This window comes from Mustela putorius, unplaced genomic scaffold (genome assembly GCF_011764305.1).
Source record: "Mustela putorius furo isolate JIRA1106 unplaced genomic scaffold, ASM1176430v1.1 tig00000281_pilon_pilon_pilon, whole genome shotgun sequence".
Lineage (NCBI taxonomy): Eukaryota > Metazoa > Chordata > Mammalia > Carnivora > Mustelidae > Mustela > Mustela putorius.
Genome location: NW_025421343.1, coordinates 14,120,303 through 14,140,954, shown reverse-complemented (window position 1 = coordinate 14,140,954; position 20,652 = coordinate 14,120,303). Strand labels below are relative to the sequence as shown.

At 41.6% G+C, this 20,652-nt stretch overlaps 1 protein-coding gene across 2 annotated transcripts in view; it reads right to left on the bottom strand.

Moving 5' to 3' along the window:
* The window catches only part of PTCD3 (pentatricopeptide repeat domain 3), a 32,404-nt gene that overhangs the window by 3,994 nt on the left and 7,758 nt on the right, over nucleotides 1-20,652 (bottom strand). For both annotated transcript variants that reach the window (XM_004742345.3, XM_045079111.1), the window contains exons 4-19: nucleotides 20,377-20,422; nucleotides 15,545-15,613; nucleotides 15,042-15,146; nucleotides 13,348-13,471; nucleotides 11,433-11,548; nucleotides 9,738-9,805; nucleotides 8,423-8,510; nucleotides 7,970-8,030; nucleotides 7,189-7,274; nucleotides 5,965-6,109; nucleotides 5,231-5,281; nucleotides 3,280-3,369; nucleotides 2,957-2,985; nucleotides 1,999-2,105; nucleotides 951-1,029; nucleotides 772-862 (exon numbers count right to left, since the gene is read on the bottom strand). In XM_004742345.3, the coding sequence (XP_004742402.1) occupies nucleotides 772-862; nucleotides 951-1,029; nucleotides 1,999-2,105; nucleotides 2,957-2,985; nucleotides 3,280-3,369; nucleotides 5,231-5,281; nucleotides 5,965-6,109; nucleotides 7,189-7,274; nucleotides 7,970-8,030; nucleotides 8,423-8,510; nucleotides 9,738-9,805; nucleotides 11,433-11,548; nucleotides 13,348-13,471; nucleotides 15,042-15,146; nucleotides 15,545-15,613; nucleotides 20,377-20,422 (1,355 nt within the window). The remainder of the gene's footprint in view (nucleotides 1-771; nucleotides 863-950; nucleotides 1,030-1,998; nucleotides 2,106-2,956; nucleotides 2,986-3,279; nucleotides 3,370-5,230; nucleotides 5,282-5,964; nucleotides 6,110-7,188; nucleotides 7,275-7,969; nucleotides 8,031-8,422; nucleotides 8,511-9,737; nucleotides 9,806-11,432; nucleotides 11,549-13,347; nucleotides 13,472-15,041; nucleotides 15,147-15,544; nucleotides 15,614-20,376; nucleotides 20,423-20,652) is intronic.

The window sequence follows — 20,652 nt, the reverse complement described above, 5'->3', positions numbered from 1 at the left end:
CCTGCCACTCTGTCTGCCTGTGCTCACTCTCGCTCCCTCTCTCTCTCTGACAAATAAATAAAATCTTAAAAAAAAAAAAAAAAAGAATGGATGAAGGAGCAATGGAAGGCAGTGACCTGCTCCTAGTCAAAGGTGAGAGACAGCAGGTGTGCTACCCTGGAGCAGCTACCAGCTCCATATGGCAAGACGGTTTTACAGCACTTGATAATTGTCAACGATCTTTAATATAACAATAATTAGAGCAATCTTGTGAAACAGGTCAGGGGCTAGAGTCTAAGTGTTCAGACAAGGAAATCTGCAGCCGACAGAAACTCAAGCTATGATTGCAGTCACCTTGTAGAAGACATGCAGCATCTTCTGCAGCCAGTTTATACACAGAGACCCACAATTATGCCCATTTCTTAGAAGCATTAAGTATCACTGACCAGTTAACAACGGAGTTACAAGAATGCAGCATGATACAGAGGAATTGCAAAGACTCTGCAGGTAGAGATCTGAATTTTGATTTAGGGTGCGTCACGTAATTAGCACTGATCTTCCCTTTGTCGTGTCACACAAAAACTTATTTAGGTCACTTTCAATGCATCTTTGCTCATGCAATCCAACATGCAAAGTGAGCCAGCACCCATGAAGAAGACTATAATACATTAAATTTAGTGAAAAATGGAAATTTCCACCCCTAACAATGTTGGCATGTTTGTTAATCAAAATGTAGGTAGGACAATGAAGTGATGAAGTGAGATGGTGCTGAACACACAAGCTGAAACCAACCTTTCCAAATTTGAGGAATCACTTCTAGCCGGTTGGCCACATCCAATGCTTGGAGAAGATCTATCAAAGTTTGGGAACGGGGAAAGAACACCTGATTAAGAGAAATAGATATGTTTAAGGTATTAGTCAGCAAAGATACCCACCAGCTCATATACAACGACAGGTTATGATCATCTTACTGAAGGTATCAGGTCTTTGTACCACTTCAAGGTGACATCAATTTGTTCCATTAGACAAAGCAAACTGAAGAACTTGGAACTGTAATGGAGAGAAAAGATAGGTTGAGTCTCAGATCCCAAACAGCAGCATAATTAAATTACAGCACAGCTATATGATCTGTTACACAGAATTTAAAATCAACTTATAAGTTACAAACAGTGTCAAATTGCATGGGCCAATGCTTGACCCAGAAGGTGCTAACCATGCTGTCTGGACTTCCTAATTAACACCTTCTTACCCAGAGCTAGCTGCTCATGACTGCCTCAATATGTTCTCAGCTCACTGTGAGCAGACAGTGAATATCCATTCATTTTAAAAGCACGCAATATGAAGCAAGGATATAGACACACTGAAGACAAACATTACATGCCTATTAACAGACTGCTTCCTTAAGTGCTTGTTTGTTTTTATCTACCTGAAGTCAACTCATTTAAGGAGCCTCTTTGGGCTTTATCTCTGTATCTTCCTTTTTAAAAACAAGAGGCTGGGGTGCCTAGGTGGCTCAGTGGGTTAAGCGTCATCCTTCAGCTTGGGTCATGATCTTAGGGTCCTCGGATCGAGCCCTGCATCAGGCTCCCTGCTCAGCCAGGAGTCTGCTTTTCCCTCTTCCCCTGCCCCTTCTCTAATAAATAACATCTTTAAATAAAATTAAAAAAAAAAAAAAAAAAAAAAAAAGGCTGAAATTGTTAGGGACCCACCCTACTATATATTCAAAAATATAAAATAGGGCCTAGAGGAATAATTATGTAGATTTAAACTGTTACAGAGAAAAATAATCTAAAAGATAAAACTATACCAGACATCTCAGTCAGGCAAATCAGTTTTACCGCTGCTTAAACTTCCAAGTGCTCAATTAACATGTACTGTTTAAGTACATGTACTTTAAGTCAGGGGCCTGCTGCCTCCAGGGGTGACATAGGAAGCCTACCAAAGTCTCCCATTTGCAGAACTAATGGTTGCTTAAAGAGGCTCCAATAATGCAAAAGGATACATTTCCAACACACTTACTAATAGAAATTACGCCGATGATCTGGTCCAATGAATTTCCAGTTGTCTCCAGTGTTTAAAAGGCCATGTACTTGATAAGCAAGTTCCAGATCTCTGAGAAATGAGCACTGAAAATTTGCAAGCAGTAAGCATCACTCAGATTTACCAGCCAAACAGTGGCTCATTACATTAAAAAGAGTCACTTGTTGAATATTCACGCTGAGTCAATGTATTACTAGTTCACAGCAAATGAGTTATAAGATTGGGGTGGGAGGGAGGCAAACCCCAAGTTCTGTGAAATCTAAAACAGAATTTTAATCTAGTGATTGGAGCTTTAGAAATCAATCCTACGAAAACACCTGGTTATGTGCATAAAAGAGAGATGGAGTGCTCATTTCAGCCTCACTATACTTGCAAAAAACCCCCAAGCAGTAACTCCAAAATACACAAACAGTAGAAGACTCCAGTGAAATACTATGAAATACTCCTATGAAATACTATGCACCTGTCAACAAACAAAATACAGTTGAAACGGGCCTGGCTGTGTGTGTCTGAATACCTGGAGGAGAAAAGCTGCAAGCGTACACACTAACCTTTTGGAAAGCAACTATCCTTAGGGAATAGGATATGCTAACCCATCCTGAAACTGCCTACAACTTTTTCTAATTAACATACAATGAAAAACCTAAATCCCAAAGAACCATTATCAATTTAAAAAATGACCAATAGGTAAATATGAAATACTCTGAAACCTTATCTGAGCAAAGGTGTGAAAAAAGACAACATATACATACAATAAACAAAGGGGAGGATGCTATGTGAATTAGTATGAAATTTAAGAGGAAAAAAAGAAAATTTGGACCAAAGACGTAAACAAAAGAGAAAATGAAAAAACAAGGTGAGCCCACTCACTCCAGTTAAAGATAAATGTAAGTGACTAAAAGGAAAAAAAAAAAGTTAAACAAGAATCAGTACTCACAACTCTCATGGCTGACTGAAAAAACATATCTGAAAATCAAAGTTCACAAAGTCTTGGTTACAATGGATAAAATACATTTTCAAGTGAGCAGCATTAATAAATATCCTAGCAATAAAACTGTTAACGTGTAAGTTAAACCTAAAGGAATAAAAACTCTAGTAGAGGAAGCACACAGCAATAGGCCACACATATTTTGGCCTCTTCAGAATAATCGCTTGTAAGACAACTAAGCTAAATCAAACCCTGTCCTATCATAAGGCCTCTAATAACTGGCAATCAAGAGAGCAGGCTCTTTGTCTCACACAAGTAATTTCTGTGCCTACCATCATCTGGGTCCCTTGGGGAAAATTTCCGTCCTGTTAATTCGTTCATAATATCATAGATTATGAGGGATGATCCTTTTGAATGGTTTTCTGCAGAACAAAAAAGCAATTAGGTTTTATAAGGAGTCCCCCGCCTTACAACCCTTTGTACCCACCCCTCACAGCGTACTGCCTGGCACACAGCCTGCAGAGCGCATGCCCGCTAAAGAAGCAGGTGCACACAACACAGAGGGCAACTCTCCATACGATCTGGGGCAGTTACTCAGAAAAACAATTATTTATTTTGGCAGTAATCATTTGAGTTATGTATGATCGGGATGAAAAGGCCGAGAAAAAGAGAACTGTAGAATTAATGGAATGAGGCAATTCTCTTAAAATCATGTGAACTGAGTACTAATAGGTATAAAATGCACCTACACAATTTTCCAACACATCACCTTATTCATACAATCTGTTCCCTACCTTTATCAGCACACACGTGGTAATGTAGTTTTAATGACATTACAGATGTATTTCTATAATTTCCTCAAGGATGTTTCCATTTGCTGACATTTCTTATCATTTTATTAGTTAAATAATAATTTGCTTTATATGTATCCTTTCTTTCTTTAGACTTTCTCCTTTGAGTAAATACCTAAAGGTCATTACTGCAGGGAACCAGTTTCCACATGTGTAAGGCAAACGGAGACTCCCGCTCTGAGCCTGCCCCTATGTTCCTGAGTGTTACTTAGGAAGCAAAACCACAGACTTTGCTACACAAGTGAACCAAAGTGGTATGTAATGGTAGAAGAGAAAGGCAACCGGCTTTAGGGTCAGAAACACTAGATTCACTCTAACGTCATCAAGGTTGAGTAAAATTTTAGAAGATACAGTTATTGTGAACACTGTTTATCTGCCTCCAAGATAAAATCTGTTACCTCTTCCCCCCACCACTACCCTAAAAGACAGAATCTTCCCCATAGGTGAGGATGTGGATTTTGTAAAATTAGCCCACCAAAACAGAGACAATCAATTTCTTCTCTTTTACACGTGTAAAGTCTGAAGGACTGGAACAGTCATTTCTGAAGGGGTTCCTTTCTCAGATTGGGGCAAATAGCTAAGAACTGACAGACTAGGAGTGCTTACTGCATGCCTTTCAAGCACGAGCCAAGAGTTCATTTCATCATCACAGCCCTGCAGTATTTACTCAGGTAAGGTATCCAGTCCCTTTTGGCAAAACTGATAAATGACAGGTGAAATTCAACTCAGGTGTGCCTTGCTCTGAAGTCCATTCAACAGAGCACAGCTCCTACAGGAACTGGGGGCCTAAAGCAGGTGACAAACGGAGCCAAAAGATTCTCCTACAAGACTTCAGAATAAGGTCAAGATTACTGTGGAGCAGCATTATCTAACAACTTCTTGTACAAATGGAAATGTTCTATTCCTGCATCACTGAAAACAGTAGCTATGTGGCTACGCAGCACTAAAGCAATGAAGAAATTTTAAATGTTGTTTAATTTTAATTAAATAGGCATGTATGCCTAATGGCTATTTTATTGGAAAGCACAGCTCTGGAGAGTCAAAAGAACTCCAGACTAATGTACCTTCTGACCATTTCTTTGTTTTTAAAGATTTCATTTATCTGAGAGAGAGAGAGCTTGTAAAATGGTGGGGGAGGGGCAGAGACAGAGAAGCGGACTCCCTGCCTGAGCTGAAGGAAGACGCTTAAAGCGACTGAGCCACCCAGGTGTCCCACCTTTTGACCATTGGTAATTGTACACCAACACTGTTAGTACATTTAATGACCCTGTCCTCTCCACTAGGAGTAACTTTCTGCTCAGGCTATAGGATAATGTTAATTTGTGTTCTCTATTCTTAAATCCTGCACAGGGAAAGATGACTACAACAATCACATAAACGTAAGATAATGGGTCAGCTTTCTACGTGAATTAATACATAATGTCATACATACCGTGGTGATAAAACAGCTGAATAAGATAATGGTATGTTGCAAGCGAGGGTTCTAAATTACCAGGTTGACGGGAAAAAAAAAAAAAAGAAGTAAGTCAAACACAGCTGTCCAAAAATAGTGTTTACTGAGGCACAATGAACTAAAAACACACCAACCTTGGTATTTAAGTAAAAGATGATACATTCCTATTCCTCTGAACAAAGACCTTTCCTAGCTCATCTGAATTAATGTTAAGTGTAAAGAGATCAAAAAACAATCACTTTTAGAAAGCCTTGACATGTCATTACTAAATGTTACAGCTAATGCACGTGTGCTATAATTCTCCATTCCAGAATACTAACGCATACTGAAGTGAACGTGTTCCCAAACAATCTTTAATAATTACTGCAAACTCTACAACACAGTGGCAAATTTAGGTCCAAACACCTAATTATGACAGCAAATGTCATGGGATTTAAAACTAATTCTTAAGTGAACAGTTCTCCCTAAAAGTCCACATAAAACTAACTGAAGTATTAAAAAAACATTGTAATTGCCATAAAGAGCATGAAGATAAAGGAGTTCCCACCATTATTCAATACTTGTAATTAACTGTGCCAAATGGTGGACTCGAAATTCTCAATATGTTCTGTACAAAGCAAGAAGAGTTTACCATCTCTTTTTCACTTATCTGGATTTGAGAACTCTGGCCAGCACTGGCTCAGCCTCCAGGAAGGGACAGGACACATACTCACCTATTCCAATGGCTTTCATTTCACGAAAGGTCTGCAGGGCTGGCACTTTTCCAAATGCATGAAATCTTCGGAGGCATTTCAGAATGGTATTAAATGTCTGTAGGTTTGGTTTCACCTTCTGAGCGGCCATTTGTTTTAGCAGCTCCTAGTTGAGTCAAAAGCAGTAAGTCTTGTTTATGCCTGGATAGGTAATTTGTCCAATTAACTAATATCACACACTAAAAAAGAATTTGGGGGAAGGGGGGCACCTGGGTGGCTCAGTTGTTAAGGGTCTGCCTTCGGCTCAGGTCATGATCCCAGGGTCCTAGGACCAAGCCCTGCATTGGGCTCCCTGTTTCTCCCTCTCCCACCCCCCGCTTGTGTTCCCTCTCTCGCTGTGACTCTCTGTCAAATAAGACCTTTAAATATAAGCAAGTAATAAAAAAGATTTTGGTTCTCTGGCTAAGTCTAAAGTTAATAAATACATCCCTATCCAAAATTTATCTATTAGCAGGACCAGTGACTTTGCCTTTTAGAGAAGACACCCCACCTCACTTGATCAAGTTGTACAAATGTCTTCATTCTGCCTAGTAAAGCAAAAGAACAGACTAGAATGGAATTTTTTCTTTAAAATGAGCAGTATGGTATAAAGACAAACTGTATGGTGTAAAAACAAAAAAACACTTCTAGTCCGAAATTATTTCAATCCAGTGAGTATAATTTTCCAAACTCACCTGATAAAAATGTTCCCATAAATACACATTATTTTTGTAATGAAAAAAACTGAGAAATGAAGCAACTGTGGTCTTTCTGAATTCTAACCATGGACAATGGGTCAGGTAACTTTTTCTATGCACATGTCAGACACAGCCATTTAAACTGCAGGGTTGGGCGCCTGGGTGGCTCAGTGGGTTAATCCGCTGCCTTCGGCTCAGGTCATGATCTCAGGGTTCTGGGATCGAGTCCCGCATCGGGCTCTCTGCTCAGCGGGGAGCCTGCTTCCTCCTCTCTCTCTCTGCCTGCCTCTCTGCCTACTTGTGATCTCTGTCTGTCAAATAAATAAAATCTTAAAAAAAAATAAAATAAACTGCAGGGTTGCTGGGAGGGTGTAAGCATGCAACCACTGCACGCCCAGCGTGATAATATCTGCCATGAAAATGCACAGTAAATGCGTCTCCACCCCCTTTATTTCTAGGAAAAGGTATTTTAGGCCCATCAGAAGACAAAATGAGGGCTCCTCCTTACCAGTATATTATTCCATTTGTCCTCCGGTTTCTCATGCGCACTCAATGCTGTTGCTTCAATCAATGCATTGAAGGTATATACATCAGCTGTAAAAACAGAAGTCTAGGTTGAAGTTTAACCCCTAAATGCCTCAGCTGAAGGCAAAGCAGTAATGCGCATGTGGCCCCTAGCTCATTCCCATGTGCCCACGACACCAGACAATCACTCCCTGCTCTGGATCTCTCCTCCTGCTTCTACCACCAATACCACATGAAAAGATGAGAATTGAGCTCATAATTGAGGCAAGATCAAATATTCTGCAGATTCCAAAATGTTACAGATTTATTTTTTCCCCCAAGATTTGTCAGAGAGAGAAAGCGTGCACCCACAAGCGGGGCGGGGGGGGGGAATGGCAGGCAGTGGGAGAAGCAGGCTCCCCACTGAGCAAGGAGTCTGATGTGGGGCTCAATCCCAAGACCTGATGATAATGACCTGAGCGTAAGGCAGATGCTTAACCGGCTGAGCCACTCAGGCATTCCAGATGTTACAGCTTTTTTTTTTTTAAAGAATTTTATTTATTTATTTGGCATAGAGAGATCACAAGTAGGCAGAGAGGCAGGCAGAGAGAGAGGAAGGGAAGCAGGCCCCTGCTGAGCAGAGAGCCCGATGCAGGACTCGATCCCAGGACCCTGAGATCATGACCGGAGCTGAAGGCAGTGGCTTAACCCACTGAGCCACCCAGGCGCCCCGATGTTACAGATTCTTAAGGAAAGAAAAGGAAATTCTCCAAAAACACACTTACCATGGAGTTTGTTGTTTAGTAATTCAGTGTACAAGTTTAATGCCTGCACAAGAGCTCGGTGCTGGGAGACAGAGCATAAATGTTAAACATCATCAAACATGTTGACTTAAGAAATATTTGCACAGCAACTGTTTTAGAGTTTGAGAATACAAGAGTAAAAGAAGCAGACAAGGTCCTGGTTCTCAAGAAGTTCACACTCCATTGCTGTGGAAATTCTGCCTCCCAGGTGACATGCAGTAATTCCTGGAGATATTTCTAGTTGTCACAACTGAGGGCAGGGAGGACGCAGCACTGACATGCAGTGGGTAGAGAACAGGGAGCTTCTAAACACTCCAGAGTGCAGTGGAGAGCCCCCACCGCAACACATTATCCAGCCCAACTGTCAACAATTCTGAAGGTGAAAAACCCGGAATTGGTGGACATTAAAGACAGAAGTATAAAAATAAATGTTACCTTCACCATTCCTCGGATCATTGTGCAGTAGGAGTGTGAGTTTTTCTCTGGCATGAGAGCAAAGATTCTCTCAGCATTGTTTTCTGGCCTAGACACAGAAGAGTAAATGAAACAGGGGAAAAAGGAAAAACCAATAGCTACCACAACCTACTGAGAGTTCAAAATGTTTCAAGCACTTTGCTAAGCACTTCATACACACAATTCCTAGCATCCAGAGAGAGAGAGAAAGAGAGTTAGCATTCTGAAAAGTGGGAAAAACTGAGGCTTGAACACCTCGAGAGAGAAAGAGAGTTAGCATTCTGAAAAGTGGGAAAAACTGAGGCTTGAACACCTCAAGTAGTCCGTGGCTCCGCGGTTAATGACAGAACCAGGACTGAAAATTTTTACAAAAAATACATAACAATACTGAACAAAAAGCAAAGTGTACAGAGGGAACACAGTGAAGTTTCCCCACCCTCTCTCAACCATATACAACTCCCCAGAGACCCCCACGGACAAGCAGTTTTCCCAAAATCTCATAGTCTAGCGTGTACATGTCACACTCTGGGGCATCTTCTTCCTTCTTCCCTATCAAACACTCAGTCACCTAACGTAACCATCTTATACAGTTGTATCTTTCTTCTGCCTCTTACAAAGAGGTAATGGAAATCAGGAGCAGGATTTGGGCCAGGATGGTATACCAAAGTCCATGCTCTTAACCACTACACAAAATTATTAAAATCTACTAAGGAAATTCAATGTTTGATTCAATTCAACTTATCACTTTAAAAGACTTCAGATATTAATGGTAGCTCTCCTTCTCCAGATGTCCACGTGAAGTATTTCTCAGACATTTCTATTCAGTTAACATCAATTCTAAATGTTAGTTAAACATTATTCACCTTTTGTCTAGAAATGCTGAGTACTTCTGCTTGCTTGCCAGCTGCCTTAATTTAGAGCTATATTCCAGTGCATGTGTATTCTTACACAAACAAATTGAGCCAATCTTTCAGAACGTGAGTTATATATTGCAGAGTAGGAGCACTGATGGAACTACCCAAGGAACCAACAATATGTAAGGTGACATGAAATGAATTGGGGCATGGGGGGGGCCCACAAACAGGCACACGAAGAACTAAGTATTGCTCGTTGGAAGTAAAGATCTTAGGGAACAAGCTCTAAATGCATATCATGCCAAGGTCACACTTGCACTGTATGTTGAAAACAAATTCTACTTTAGAAGCTTCAGAAGCACATCTTCTTGAGGGGGTGCTGGGGAACATGCCACGCCCCATTAAAAAAAAACCACACAAGGTTCTACTGACGTGTAACGTACCTCCATAGGTTTCCAAACTGATGATTGGCCTTCTTTGGTTTCTCGTTATTTTCCTCTGCGGCCTCCTCCTGAAATGAACCACCAAAAAAATAAATAAATAAAACAAAAAATGACAATGCAATGTGTTCTCCTACTCAGATACTTAAAACCAGAAAGGCAAAGGAGGGCCGCCTGGGTGGTTCAGTGGGTTAAGCCTCTGCCTTCAGCTCATGGTCTCAGGGCTCTGGGATTGAGCCCCGCATTGGGCTCTCTGCTCAGTGGGGAGCCTGCTTCCCCCTCTCCCTACCTGCCTCTCTGCCTACTTGTGATCTCTGTCAAATAAATAAATAAATCTTTAAAAAATAAAATAAAAAAAAAAAAAAAAAAGAAAAAGGCAAAGGAAACTTTGTAAAAATAAAATACAGATCCAACAGAAGGTGAAGGAAAAAACCCAGTAAATGTTCATTTAAAAAACTGGTAACTTTTTCAGCATAAATCAGCTCACTTTGAGACAAAAAGTAAAGCTAGCACTTGAAATCAGAACTAACAGCCTGGAGACAGATGAAGCCGGTACCCTGCACAGCCTCAATGGGAGAGAACTGCAAATCCAAACACAACCTGGCTTGAGCTGACTCTATCTAGCTTGAGCCCCACAGAAATAACACACCTGCCTATACATTTTTTTTTCCCAAATATTTTATTTATTTGACAGAGAGAGAGATCACAAGCAGGCAGAGAGGCAGGCAGAGAGAGAGGAAAGGAAGCAAGCTCTCCGCTGAGCAAAGAGCCTGATGTGGGGCTCGATCCCAGGACCCTGAGATCATGATCCAAGCCGAAGGCAGCAGCCTAACTCACTGAGCCATCCAGGCGCCCCTGCCTATACATTTTAAACGTCTTAGTCACTCTGTATGTAAATAATCCATATTCAGTGGAGGAAAATTAGACAGAAATAGAAGGAAAAGAACTTTTATCTTCTCTCACGCATTTGGAAATATTTTATAAAAATGAAATATTATCATCCAGCCTATAGTCTCACTTTTCAATATATGGTGCATCTTTCCACAGCCAAACAGACCTACACTAGTCCCGACAATCACATTACCATAACCTAATCATCTGTCACTGGACATTCAGTTTTCCATATTTTTCTATCTATGTGTATGAACATTATGAAAATGATGTATATATTCTTTTATTCACATGACCCAAAGATGTTCTCAGGGTCTTTTTCTAGAAGTAAAACTCTTGGATTGAGAAATTAAGATAGCACTCCCTATCTACAGGCCGGCCCTTGGCACAATACTGCCCTACACCCCAGCACAGTGAGCTCACTCCTCTCTGCCCATGTTATGCATGCATATTTTGGTGGTGGTGGGGTGCTGGGGCCACAGAGTCTTTCCCTGTTCCTTACATATTGTCAGTGTAAGTAATAAGAGAGGAGTTTGTATAAACATTTCTGGTCAAAGCTTTGCCTGTGGTAGGCAATGTCAACATACTTTTTAGGCAAGATCAACATATTTTTAAGGGAACCAGAATTAAAGTAATTGTTTAGATCTTTCTTCCTACACATCACTTTTTATCAAAGTTACTAAACCACATTGCATCTCAGAACAAATCTCTATTATCCTAACATAGGGCATAAGAACCATCTTAATTTGAAATGGTTATTACTGGCAAAATAAATTAAAAAAAAAAATCACTGCCAAAACCCATTACCAACTCTTCAGATTTTTCACTTTGCTGAAAATGATTATCAGTTGAGGGCTCCTTGTCACCATAGTAGCACAACAAATCCAAGAGACTATTACTTGTTTCCAAAGATACAGTGGTTCCTGTGGGTAAGAGAAAAAAAAGGAAAGAAACATTGAAATAAAGAACTGAAGCTAATTGCATTAAAATTCTTTGCTTTTTCTCCAGGCTGTGGCTCTCTTGGCTGCATACTTCATGTCATCCCCCATTCTCAGCACGGATGAGGACGCAGTCCACGTGAACCCCAACACCTGAAGGGACGCTGACAGGGACACAATCCCTACGAACTGTGGGGTCTGAGAGGAGGGACTAAAGCACAGGACAACGCCTGACCCTGTGTTCACTTAGTTTACATACTCATGTACCCAGAGAAATGATCTCATGGTTTTAAAGATCATTTCCAAACTGAACACTCAGCAAATTACTGCCACTCAGTTCCCCTGGCCCAGTTCCATTTCTACAAATGCAAGCAGAACTATTCTACTTGGATCTAGGCCCTCACTGGAATACCTGCCTAAAGATGTGAACAGAAATGTCTAGTTATAGTAGTTTTTAAAAAAGCAATACTCAGGAACATTATGTTCCTGTCTTGACACTAGGAAAAAAAGGGAACAGGAAGTATAAGATACAGTATTTTTTCTAAAGAAAATATACTGATAATAAAAATGCCAACTGGGACATTTAAAAGCTCATAAAAGAGCACGGGAAAGTGGAGAGAAGAGAGGCCGTGGAGGGGAACTGAACTGGATCTTACCATCTCAGAACTCTGTATCCTTAGAAACTTACTTAATAACCAGCTTCCTTTATAAAATGATTATAAACACAGCAACTCCTGAGACATTATAGAATTAAATTCAGTATGTGAAATGCCCAGCAAAGTGTTTGGTACTTATGAGGTGCTTGGCAGTAAAACTTCCTCTACCTGCCCCCACCCCTATGGCATATTGGCTTGTTCTGTTACTCTGAACTGTGGGGCTGACATGCCGTCTTTAGATGCGTGTACAGAGGGTCCGCGTGTGCCTAGAGCGCACAGTGTTATGAACCTAGAGGAAGACAGGTCTGAGCACTCAGTACTTGAATGCAGACTTACCAATTACCATATGCAACAAGCAGAGGCAAAAGCCTCCCTAAACTATAATGTGCTTCAGCAATTCATCTGTATATTCAATGTCTAGCAGACAATACACCAATATTCTCAAACACAGCTTTCTGGAAAGGTCTCTTGTGCTGAAGAATGTACTGAGTGATTCAGTCCAGTTCCTGTCTCTTCTGTGTTTGATTATTATCCTAAATCACTGAACAGCATTCTGGAGTCCATTAACTTACAATCCCACTGCCTCTGATGTTATTATAGGTACATTGTTGTCTTGGTAGCTTACAGCCCATACAATTGAGATCTACTCTGTTAGAGGTTCATCCAGATCAAAGTCAGACAGTCAGAGAATTTTAGAGACAGAAGTTCTGAGAAATTAAGTGATTTTTCCAAGGCCACAGAGCTAATCGGTATGAGAGTTAGAATAAGTACCCCATTTTATTGCTTTTTCCTTTTAAAATATTCCTTGTCTGTTTATGCCTCCAAACATACTTAAAAAGTGCAGAAAATCTGAATACAGCATGTACACGCCTAAGATTAAAAATGGAAGGAACAATGGTTCTCTCATTTCTCAGCTCAGAGCACAGTAAACTAAGCTGCAACTCCATCTCACTTACATTTCCAAAAAAACAAAAGCTGAAGCAGAACTTGAAATATTAACTCTTAAAAGCATGACCACAGCATCAAGCAGAGATCCTTCTAACTTTTGCTCACAACCAGCGGGATCACGTAAGCACAGCCCACTTCCGAGCCCACGTTCCTAGGGGTGCTTTAAATGAACTGAGTCACCTGCTTGCAAGAGTTGATCAAACATGTCCACAGATGCTTTCACTTTTTTGAGCTTGATTCTTTCCCTCAAGGCTGCTTCACTTATATCTTCAATCTGAGGTTCAAAGTACTCGGGCATTAAACACTAGGAAAAGAAGATGGCTAATTACCACAAACAGGTAAAGGGGCAGTAACCAAGAGGACTAAACTTTTATCACCAACACACCAAAATAAAACTTTACGGTTCCAATTCATGTTTCACACACAGGGCACCATGTATACATCTTTGTAGGAACTGTAACTTAAAAGAATTATATTACATTAAAAAAAAAAAAATCAAAGAACCCCTCAAGGATTCGAAACAAGATCATTTAGCTATCTCCTAGCTCAGGGAGAATTTAAAAGCATCCAAAAATAAGTATTTATTTCAATCTAAAAAATCCGGTTTCCAACTAACTTCCCCAACTTCAAGTTGAATTTATTTCATCCTCTGCCAAAACAATCCTCTCTCCTTTCCTTCCAATCTTGTTTCACAGTGTCAGAGTATATCTGATTTGCAAAGGAGAAACCTATCAGCCCGGATGCTTCTTATACTCTAAGAACACTAACCATCACCAAAATATGTTAATTTTACCTAACTCACTAGTTTATTTCATTACTTATTGAATGCTGACCATTGTCTGCCAGGCACAAAGTGAGGAATTAGAGGCATAGGTAAAAGTCCTTCTCTACTTTCAAGGTTCTCCCCATCTAACAGAGCAAGGAAGGAAAGAACAGCAGTGTGCATGTAAGTGAGAGATCTACAAGGTGTGACAGTGCTGTCCGCCAGGGAGGCAGGGACTCACACAAGGCTTCAAGCAGAGGTCATCAGCACAGAAGAGTAACTACTGGTTAGAAACATCCAGGGGTGCGAGTGGACCATCACTGCCACTGTCTCCGCACAGGACTCTGGCACTGTCACCTGCACAATCACACTGACCTCCTACTTTGTCACTGGCAGATGCTCCCTGAGAAGCAGGAGGCTGTGCCTGGATGCGTGCCTTCTGGGAAGCAAGGAGTCTGGGATATGGGTCTGACGCTCCTATTTCCACTAATAAACCCAGGAAAGCAGAGGTGCCTCTGTTCCACTGGCCATGGTAACACTGGCACTGAGCACAATAGCTAACACGCCGCACAACACTCACACTCCACGACGACACAACGCAGAGGTAGCTGGAAATACAATCTGGAGTTCAAAGTGAAAGGCCGAAGGGCTGACACACACTGAAGAGAAACCAGGACACTGGACTATCAAAGCAGAGGGATCTGGGCCAGGTAGACAAGAATGCCACACGGAATAGAAGGACTGCTGCTGCAGGAAAACTGCAGACAGGAAAAAGACAATGACTGGGCCTGGAAACCTAAGAAGACCTCTACACTTAAGTAGTGGATAGAAAAGCTACTCAAAAAAAACAAGAAGAACAGTCACAGAGGTAAAGGCCTAAGATTCTGGTGTCACAGAAGCCAAACAGGGAAAATAAGATGAGGAGCAAACACAGGTGTTTGGGGGGAGGGGGAAGCAAGCTACTACTGAAAGCAAAGATAACTATATACATCAAAAGACTTCACCCAAATACTGAGGCCATTCAAGTGGCTACTGAAATATTAGCCCTAAAACTTGGTTTCATTTACATTTACTTAGTAATACCTGAAAAATCACAATTATCTCTCCTTACCGGTATATGAGGTTCAGCTATGTCCTTCTGAAAATATTTGGGATGTGAATTAATAATGTACTTCGCTGCATTCTCCCCAGACTTCTTTGCCAATAAAAACGAACGCTATATAAAGAAAAGGATTTAGATGTAAACTGACTCAAGAGATCAAAACGACACTCTCAGCACGTACCATCCACCCCTCCAAGAATGCAGCAATACACAAAAGCCCAAACAGAAGTTAAATTACACGCTGTTGTATATCCCTCTCTGCTACTGAGTGTGACATTTTAGGTCACATCTTATAAAGCTGGGGGTATATAAAACCAGCGCACTGAAGCCGAGTGGACTGCTCCAGTGTGAGGAGCCCTAAGTTTTAAATCCCAAATCATTCCCACAGCCAATCTCCAAAACTCTGAACTGTTAACTTTTCAAAGGTTTCTACACGTTAAGTTAAATTCTGTATCCGTGCTTGTACCCAAACAAGATAAAACAATGCTACGAAAGTGTACGAAGATACTCACAGATTCCAAAGAGGATGTTGGTATAAGGTAAGGATCATCCTGAAATGCATAAGGGGCAGCTGTAGTGTCCTGTGAAGACACAGAAGTCTCTTTAGTCAGATTTTCATTAAGACCTTGAGTTTTGATAACCAAAAACACTGTAAAGCAAGTATTAATTAGATATGTAACACATATACAAATATGTGTGTGTGTAGTGAGAGAAACACGAACACCTATACAACCCTCTTAGCTCTGTAAGACGCATGTCATTACACACACAGCAAACAATGACTCAAACCCCCATGACTGCTTCCTCAGATCTGAGGGTGCTTCTAGGAACTAGTGCTGTTTTAAATGAAAGATCCTCTGAATTAACCAATACGGGTACCAGTGTCCTGCACACCTTCAAACCTAGCCACTACCCACCAAGAGTCCCTTCCCCAAATAGAGGATCCTGCTGTGCCCTCTTGGAAGGAGCTAATAGCAGCAGCTTCTCCTATGCCCTGTTGTCGAACATTCTACATACTGCTTTACCCTGTTTTAGGGAGAACCCTGAACAACTCTTCAGTACCATTCACTGAAAACTGCCCCCTAATTACTTCCTCTATTCCTCACTTCTTCCTTAGAGCCTCCTTTCCTGGGCCTTCTGGGACCTTTGTTCCACTGGGAAAACTCAAGCTACATCCAGAATCTCTAACTGTCCCCTTGATACCTTGTCTTACTCATACCTAAGTAGGATTAAAGAGAAGTGGGATTTTTGGGGGCATCTCAGCTTCCTGCTGCCACTTTCAAAACCAATATCCCTTCATACTCATGGGAGGCTCATTTCATGTGGTCATGTCACTCTACTGAATGAGGCAGTCAGTCAGTTAATGGTAAACCAGAGGTGACAGTTCTCCGTTAGCTGCCCCGGACTGCTCACTCCCTGATTACACTCAAACTAGTGCCTAGCTCTGGTTCTGACCTCTGCACCACCCCTGTCAGAAACCTGTTTGGGGACTCTAGTTCTGGTGACATGCTGGGATTCTTTTAACTTACTAGACTTATTCTTCCCATTATCTCCTAACTTTTCTCCCTAGATCAGATTTCCAAGTCCTCCACGGTCTGTGTGAAACAACTCCACTCTGGCCCTGTAGCTCAGATGCCTCAAACCAAACTGCACCCCAAAGTGAACTTCCCTGAAGCCACCACCTGTCCTGTCTTCTCTCAGTGAATGGAACTGACCAATCTGCAGTCCAACCTGTAGATCCTGTCCCACTACTTCTAGTCAACTGAGATATCGTCAGATCTAACCCACGCTAGTTCTTTTAACTTCCCCTACTGACTCCACTGTCCCTTATCCCAACTGCCACAGCCGTAGTTCAGTGCCATCCTATTCATTATTTACAGAGCACCTATGTGCCAGGCATTTATTCTAGCTCCAGGGAGACAATAAAATCACCCTCTACCCAAATAAAGCTTAGTCTAGTAGGACAGGAACCTCCAGAAAGTAAAAATAAACAATAGACAGTGAATTAAAAACAGGTTAACTGCTATGCAGAAAAATGAAGTACAAAAAGGGACAAGAAAGTAGCAGATCTACAACTTAAGGCAGGTGGTCAGGGAAGGCCTCACTGTAGAAGTGACACTGAGGCAGAGTTCAGCAGGTGAGGGAGCAAGTAATGGATCTAGGGAAACAGTCCAGGCAGAAGGAACAGCAAACACTGGACCCTGAGGCAGAGGTGTGCCTGGTGGGAAAGAGAATTAGCCAGGAGGCCCAGGAGGCTTGGGGTGTCCAAGAAGATAGCAAGAGATGCTGTCAGAGGTAATGTGGGGGTGGGGAGGATAGCGGGAGGGCCTAAGGAGCCCTCATATGGACCTCAGTTTTTAATCCCAATTATGACAAATGAGGCCACTCGAGTTCTGAGGAAGGAGTGATCCAACATTTTACTGGGATCATCAGGGCTGCTTAACTGCGAGCAGTGTGTGGGGGGAGCTGGGACAATGTAAGAGATCGAGCCTGCTGGGATCAGTCCAGAGTATTAGATGATAATAACTTACATGAGGAAAGCAACTGTGGTGATGATCATACGAGTGCAGAATCTGATAATGTGCAGAAAGAGTTACCAGGCCCGAGACTGCTGTCCTCAGAAAGGCCTGCCTGCAAGGCTGGCCCTTAGCTGGCACCTGGGAACCTGGATTTGGGAAGAGGACCCACCACCCCCAGTACTGATGAAACGGCTTGTTGTGCCTAAACTGTTTACACTTCCTTCTCAAAGTCTGGAATTCTGGTATGTGCCAGGCACAGGGTGCCTATGTGGCCAGATACCAGAAAAACCTCTGGGCCCTGAGTCTCTAATGAACTTTCATGGTAGACGTTTCACACATGCTGTTACAACTCAGTTGGAGGAATTAGAAGTGTTCTGTGTGACTCCACTGGGAAAACACTCTCGGAAACTTGAACCTGGTTTCTTCTGGATTTCACCCTGTGTGACTTTTCCCCTGGCTGACTTCACTTTGTGCCTTTTCTATAATAAATTGTAGCTGTAGGACTATATGCTGAGTGTTCTGGGTGTTCTCCCAGCCAATCACTGAACCTGGAGAGATGATGGGAGTCCACACACAGCTATCTTAAAGGAAGAAACAAAGAATTTACTAACATGCAGCATGAAAGAAAGAAGAGTCACACATAACTCCCAGGCTTTTGACTTGGGCATTTAGAATAATGGAGTTGCTATTGAGAAGACCGCAAAGGTATGGGTTCAGATATGCTAGTTTTAAGATCTTTATGCTACATTAAAGTTGAAAGGTTTCCCATCTCCACATGGCTGTCTTTTCTAAAATCTGGTTATCATACCACTGCTTAAAATTCTTCAGGGTGGGGGTGCCTGGGTGGCTCAGTCATTAAGCGTCTGCCTTTGGCTTAGGTCATGATCCCAGGGTCCTGGGTCTCTGTTCCACAGGAAGCCTGCTTCTCCTTCTCCCACTCCCCCTGTGTTCTCTCTCTGTCAAATAAATAAATCAATAATATAAAAAAAAAATTCTTCAGAGGACTTGAGTCCCCAGCATAGCATTCGCCATCTTGCCTATCTCTCATGTCTCCACCTGTCAAATCCCTGATTCCTACCATACCAACTACTCATTCTATGCCTTTGGGCCTTTGTGCATGCTGCTATTTTTACGAGGAATGCTTCTTCCCACCACAGTATCCTTGCCGCTCACCTTCCTAGCAGCAATCCAATTATCAGCTCCTCTGGAAGTCCTTTCCCAGCCTGGGTTACGTACCCTCTTCTCAGTGCTCCTTCATGCTCCCTCTCTAGGAACTGTGAAAGGACTGTCTTTATTCTACATCCCACACAGTGCCTGGTAAGCATCAGAAGGGTAGAATATGTGGTTACTGAATGAATAAATAACCATACCTTGGATTTTAAGGGCTCAAACCCAGATAAATCAGACAACTGTACACATAATTCTATAACTTCTTTGACCTGAAGGCCATTCTCATTAAAAAACTGAGATCAGGAGCACCTGGGTGGCTCAGTGGGTTAAAGCCTCTGCCTTCAGCTCAGGTCATGATCCCAGGGTACTGGGATCGAGCCCCGCATCGGGCTCTCTGCTCAGCAGGGAGCCTGCTTCCTCCTCTCTCTGCCTGCTTCTCTGCCTACTTGCGATCTCTGTCAATAAATAAATAAAATCTTAAAAAACAAAAACAAAAACAAAAAAAAACTGAGATCAGTCTCAGCAGACCATTACTCTAGTTTATACATTTCAGGGGCCTGTTCAGAGCTAAGTAAACTGCTGAAAATCTCAATGTCTTGTCAGTGTGGAGATCCAGTATTATAAAAACCCTTTCAGAGAAACTGCTAAGATGTATCAGGGTATGTCTGGCCCATGACTCCTTAATTTTAACATCTACAACAGAAAACAATCCTGGAAATCTGTGACAATGGCCTTAAAGAGGTTTAGTATCCACACAGCTATTACAGCAGTTAACGTCTTCATTATTTTAGACATTATCCCCATAGCTGAAATTGAAAGTATAGCTTTCGTATGATGAAATATATAATCACTCAGAAAGCTCCATTTCTGGGGCACCTGGCTGGCTCAGTCAGTACAGCATGTGACTCCTGATCTTGGGCTTGTGAGTTTGAGCCTCACAGTACTCTCTGGGTGCAGAAATCACCTTAAAGAAAAAAGAAGTTCCCATTTCTGAGGCATTTATCAAGATTTTAGTTAATCTATCAGACTATAAACTCTGTGAACTGTCAACAGAGCAAGTTATCGACAAATATTTCACTAAAATAAGTTGCAGTAATAGTAAAAGAGCCAGCATTTACTGAGCATTTCTTTTGTGCCAGGCACTGCCCTAAATCCTTTTGTTTTGTACCAACATTAATTATTTCACACTATAACCTTAAAGTTTGATGTTATAATTAATCCCCACTTTATAAACACATAGAAGCATCAAGAGATAAAAGAACTTTTTGATGGAGCTCACAAAGCTAGTTGCTCAGCTATGAAACAAAACACTGGCTCCAGGACCCACATTCTTAATTGTTGCATTATTTACAGCACTGTAAACACAATATTCCTCAAAGTTGGTCTACAGATCACTTGCATTACAGTATCACACCAAAACCATCCCCCAGGGCTGGACATTTCAACAAGCTCTTCAGGGGATTAAGTTTAAGGATTACTGGTTTAGGATTAAAAACACTGAATTTGGAGATAAAAGACAAGGGCCTAAGTCAAGCACTTTTAGAGCCAGTTCCTTTAAAGGCTTTAGTTTCCCCATTTATCACAGGAAGGGACTGGATTAGATCATTTCTAAGAAACTTTCAAGATCCACAACAAAAAGCTAAAAGTCTACTTACCCTATTCACTGTGGACGCAAGTGCTTGAAGAACAGCCACTTTGTCCCTAAGAACAAGAACCACAAGTTAGCCCATGGCAGGGATTTCCATACCCACAAAATGAACAAGTGATTGATTCTACTCTCAGTATGGACTGGTCAATAACAAAGTTCAGGTCTCAACTAAAGCCAGCTCTTATTTCTCAAGATCGCTAGAAAAACAAGCTAGAAAACGAGAGACCTGTCCTATGCTTTTGCCTAAAGGTGGGCAGTAATGTTCCTACTATACTCTGCCTAC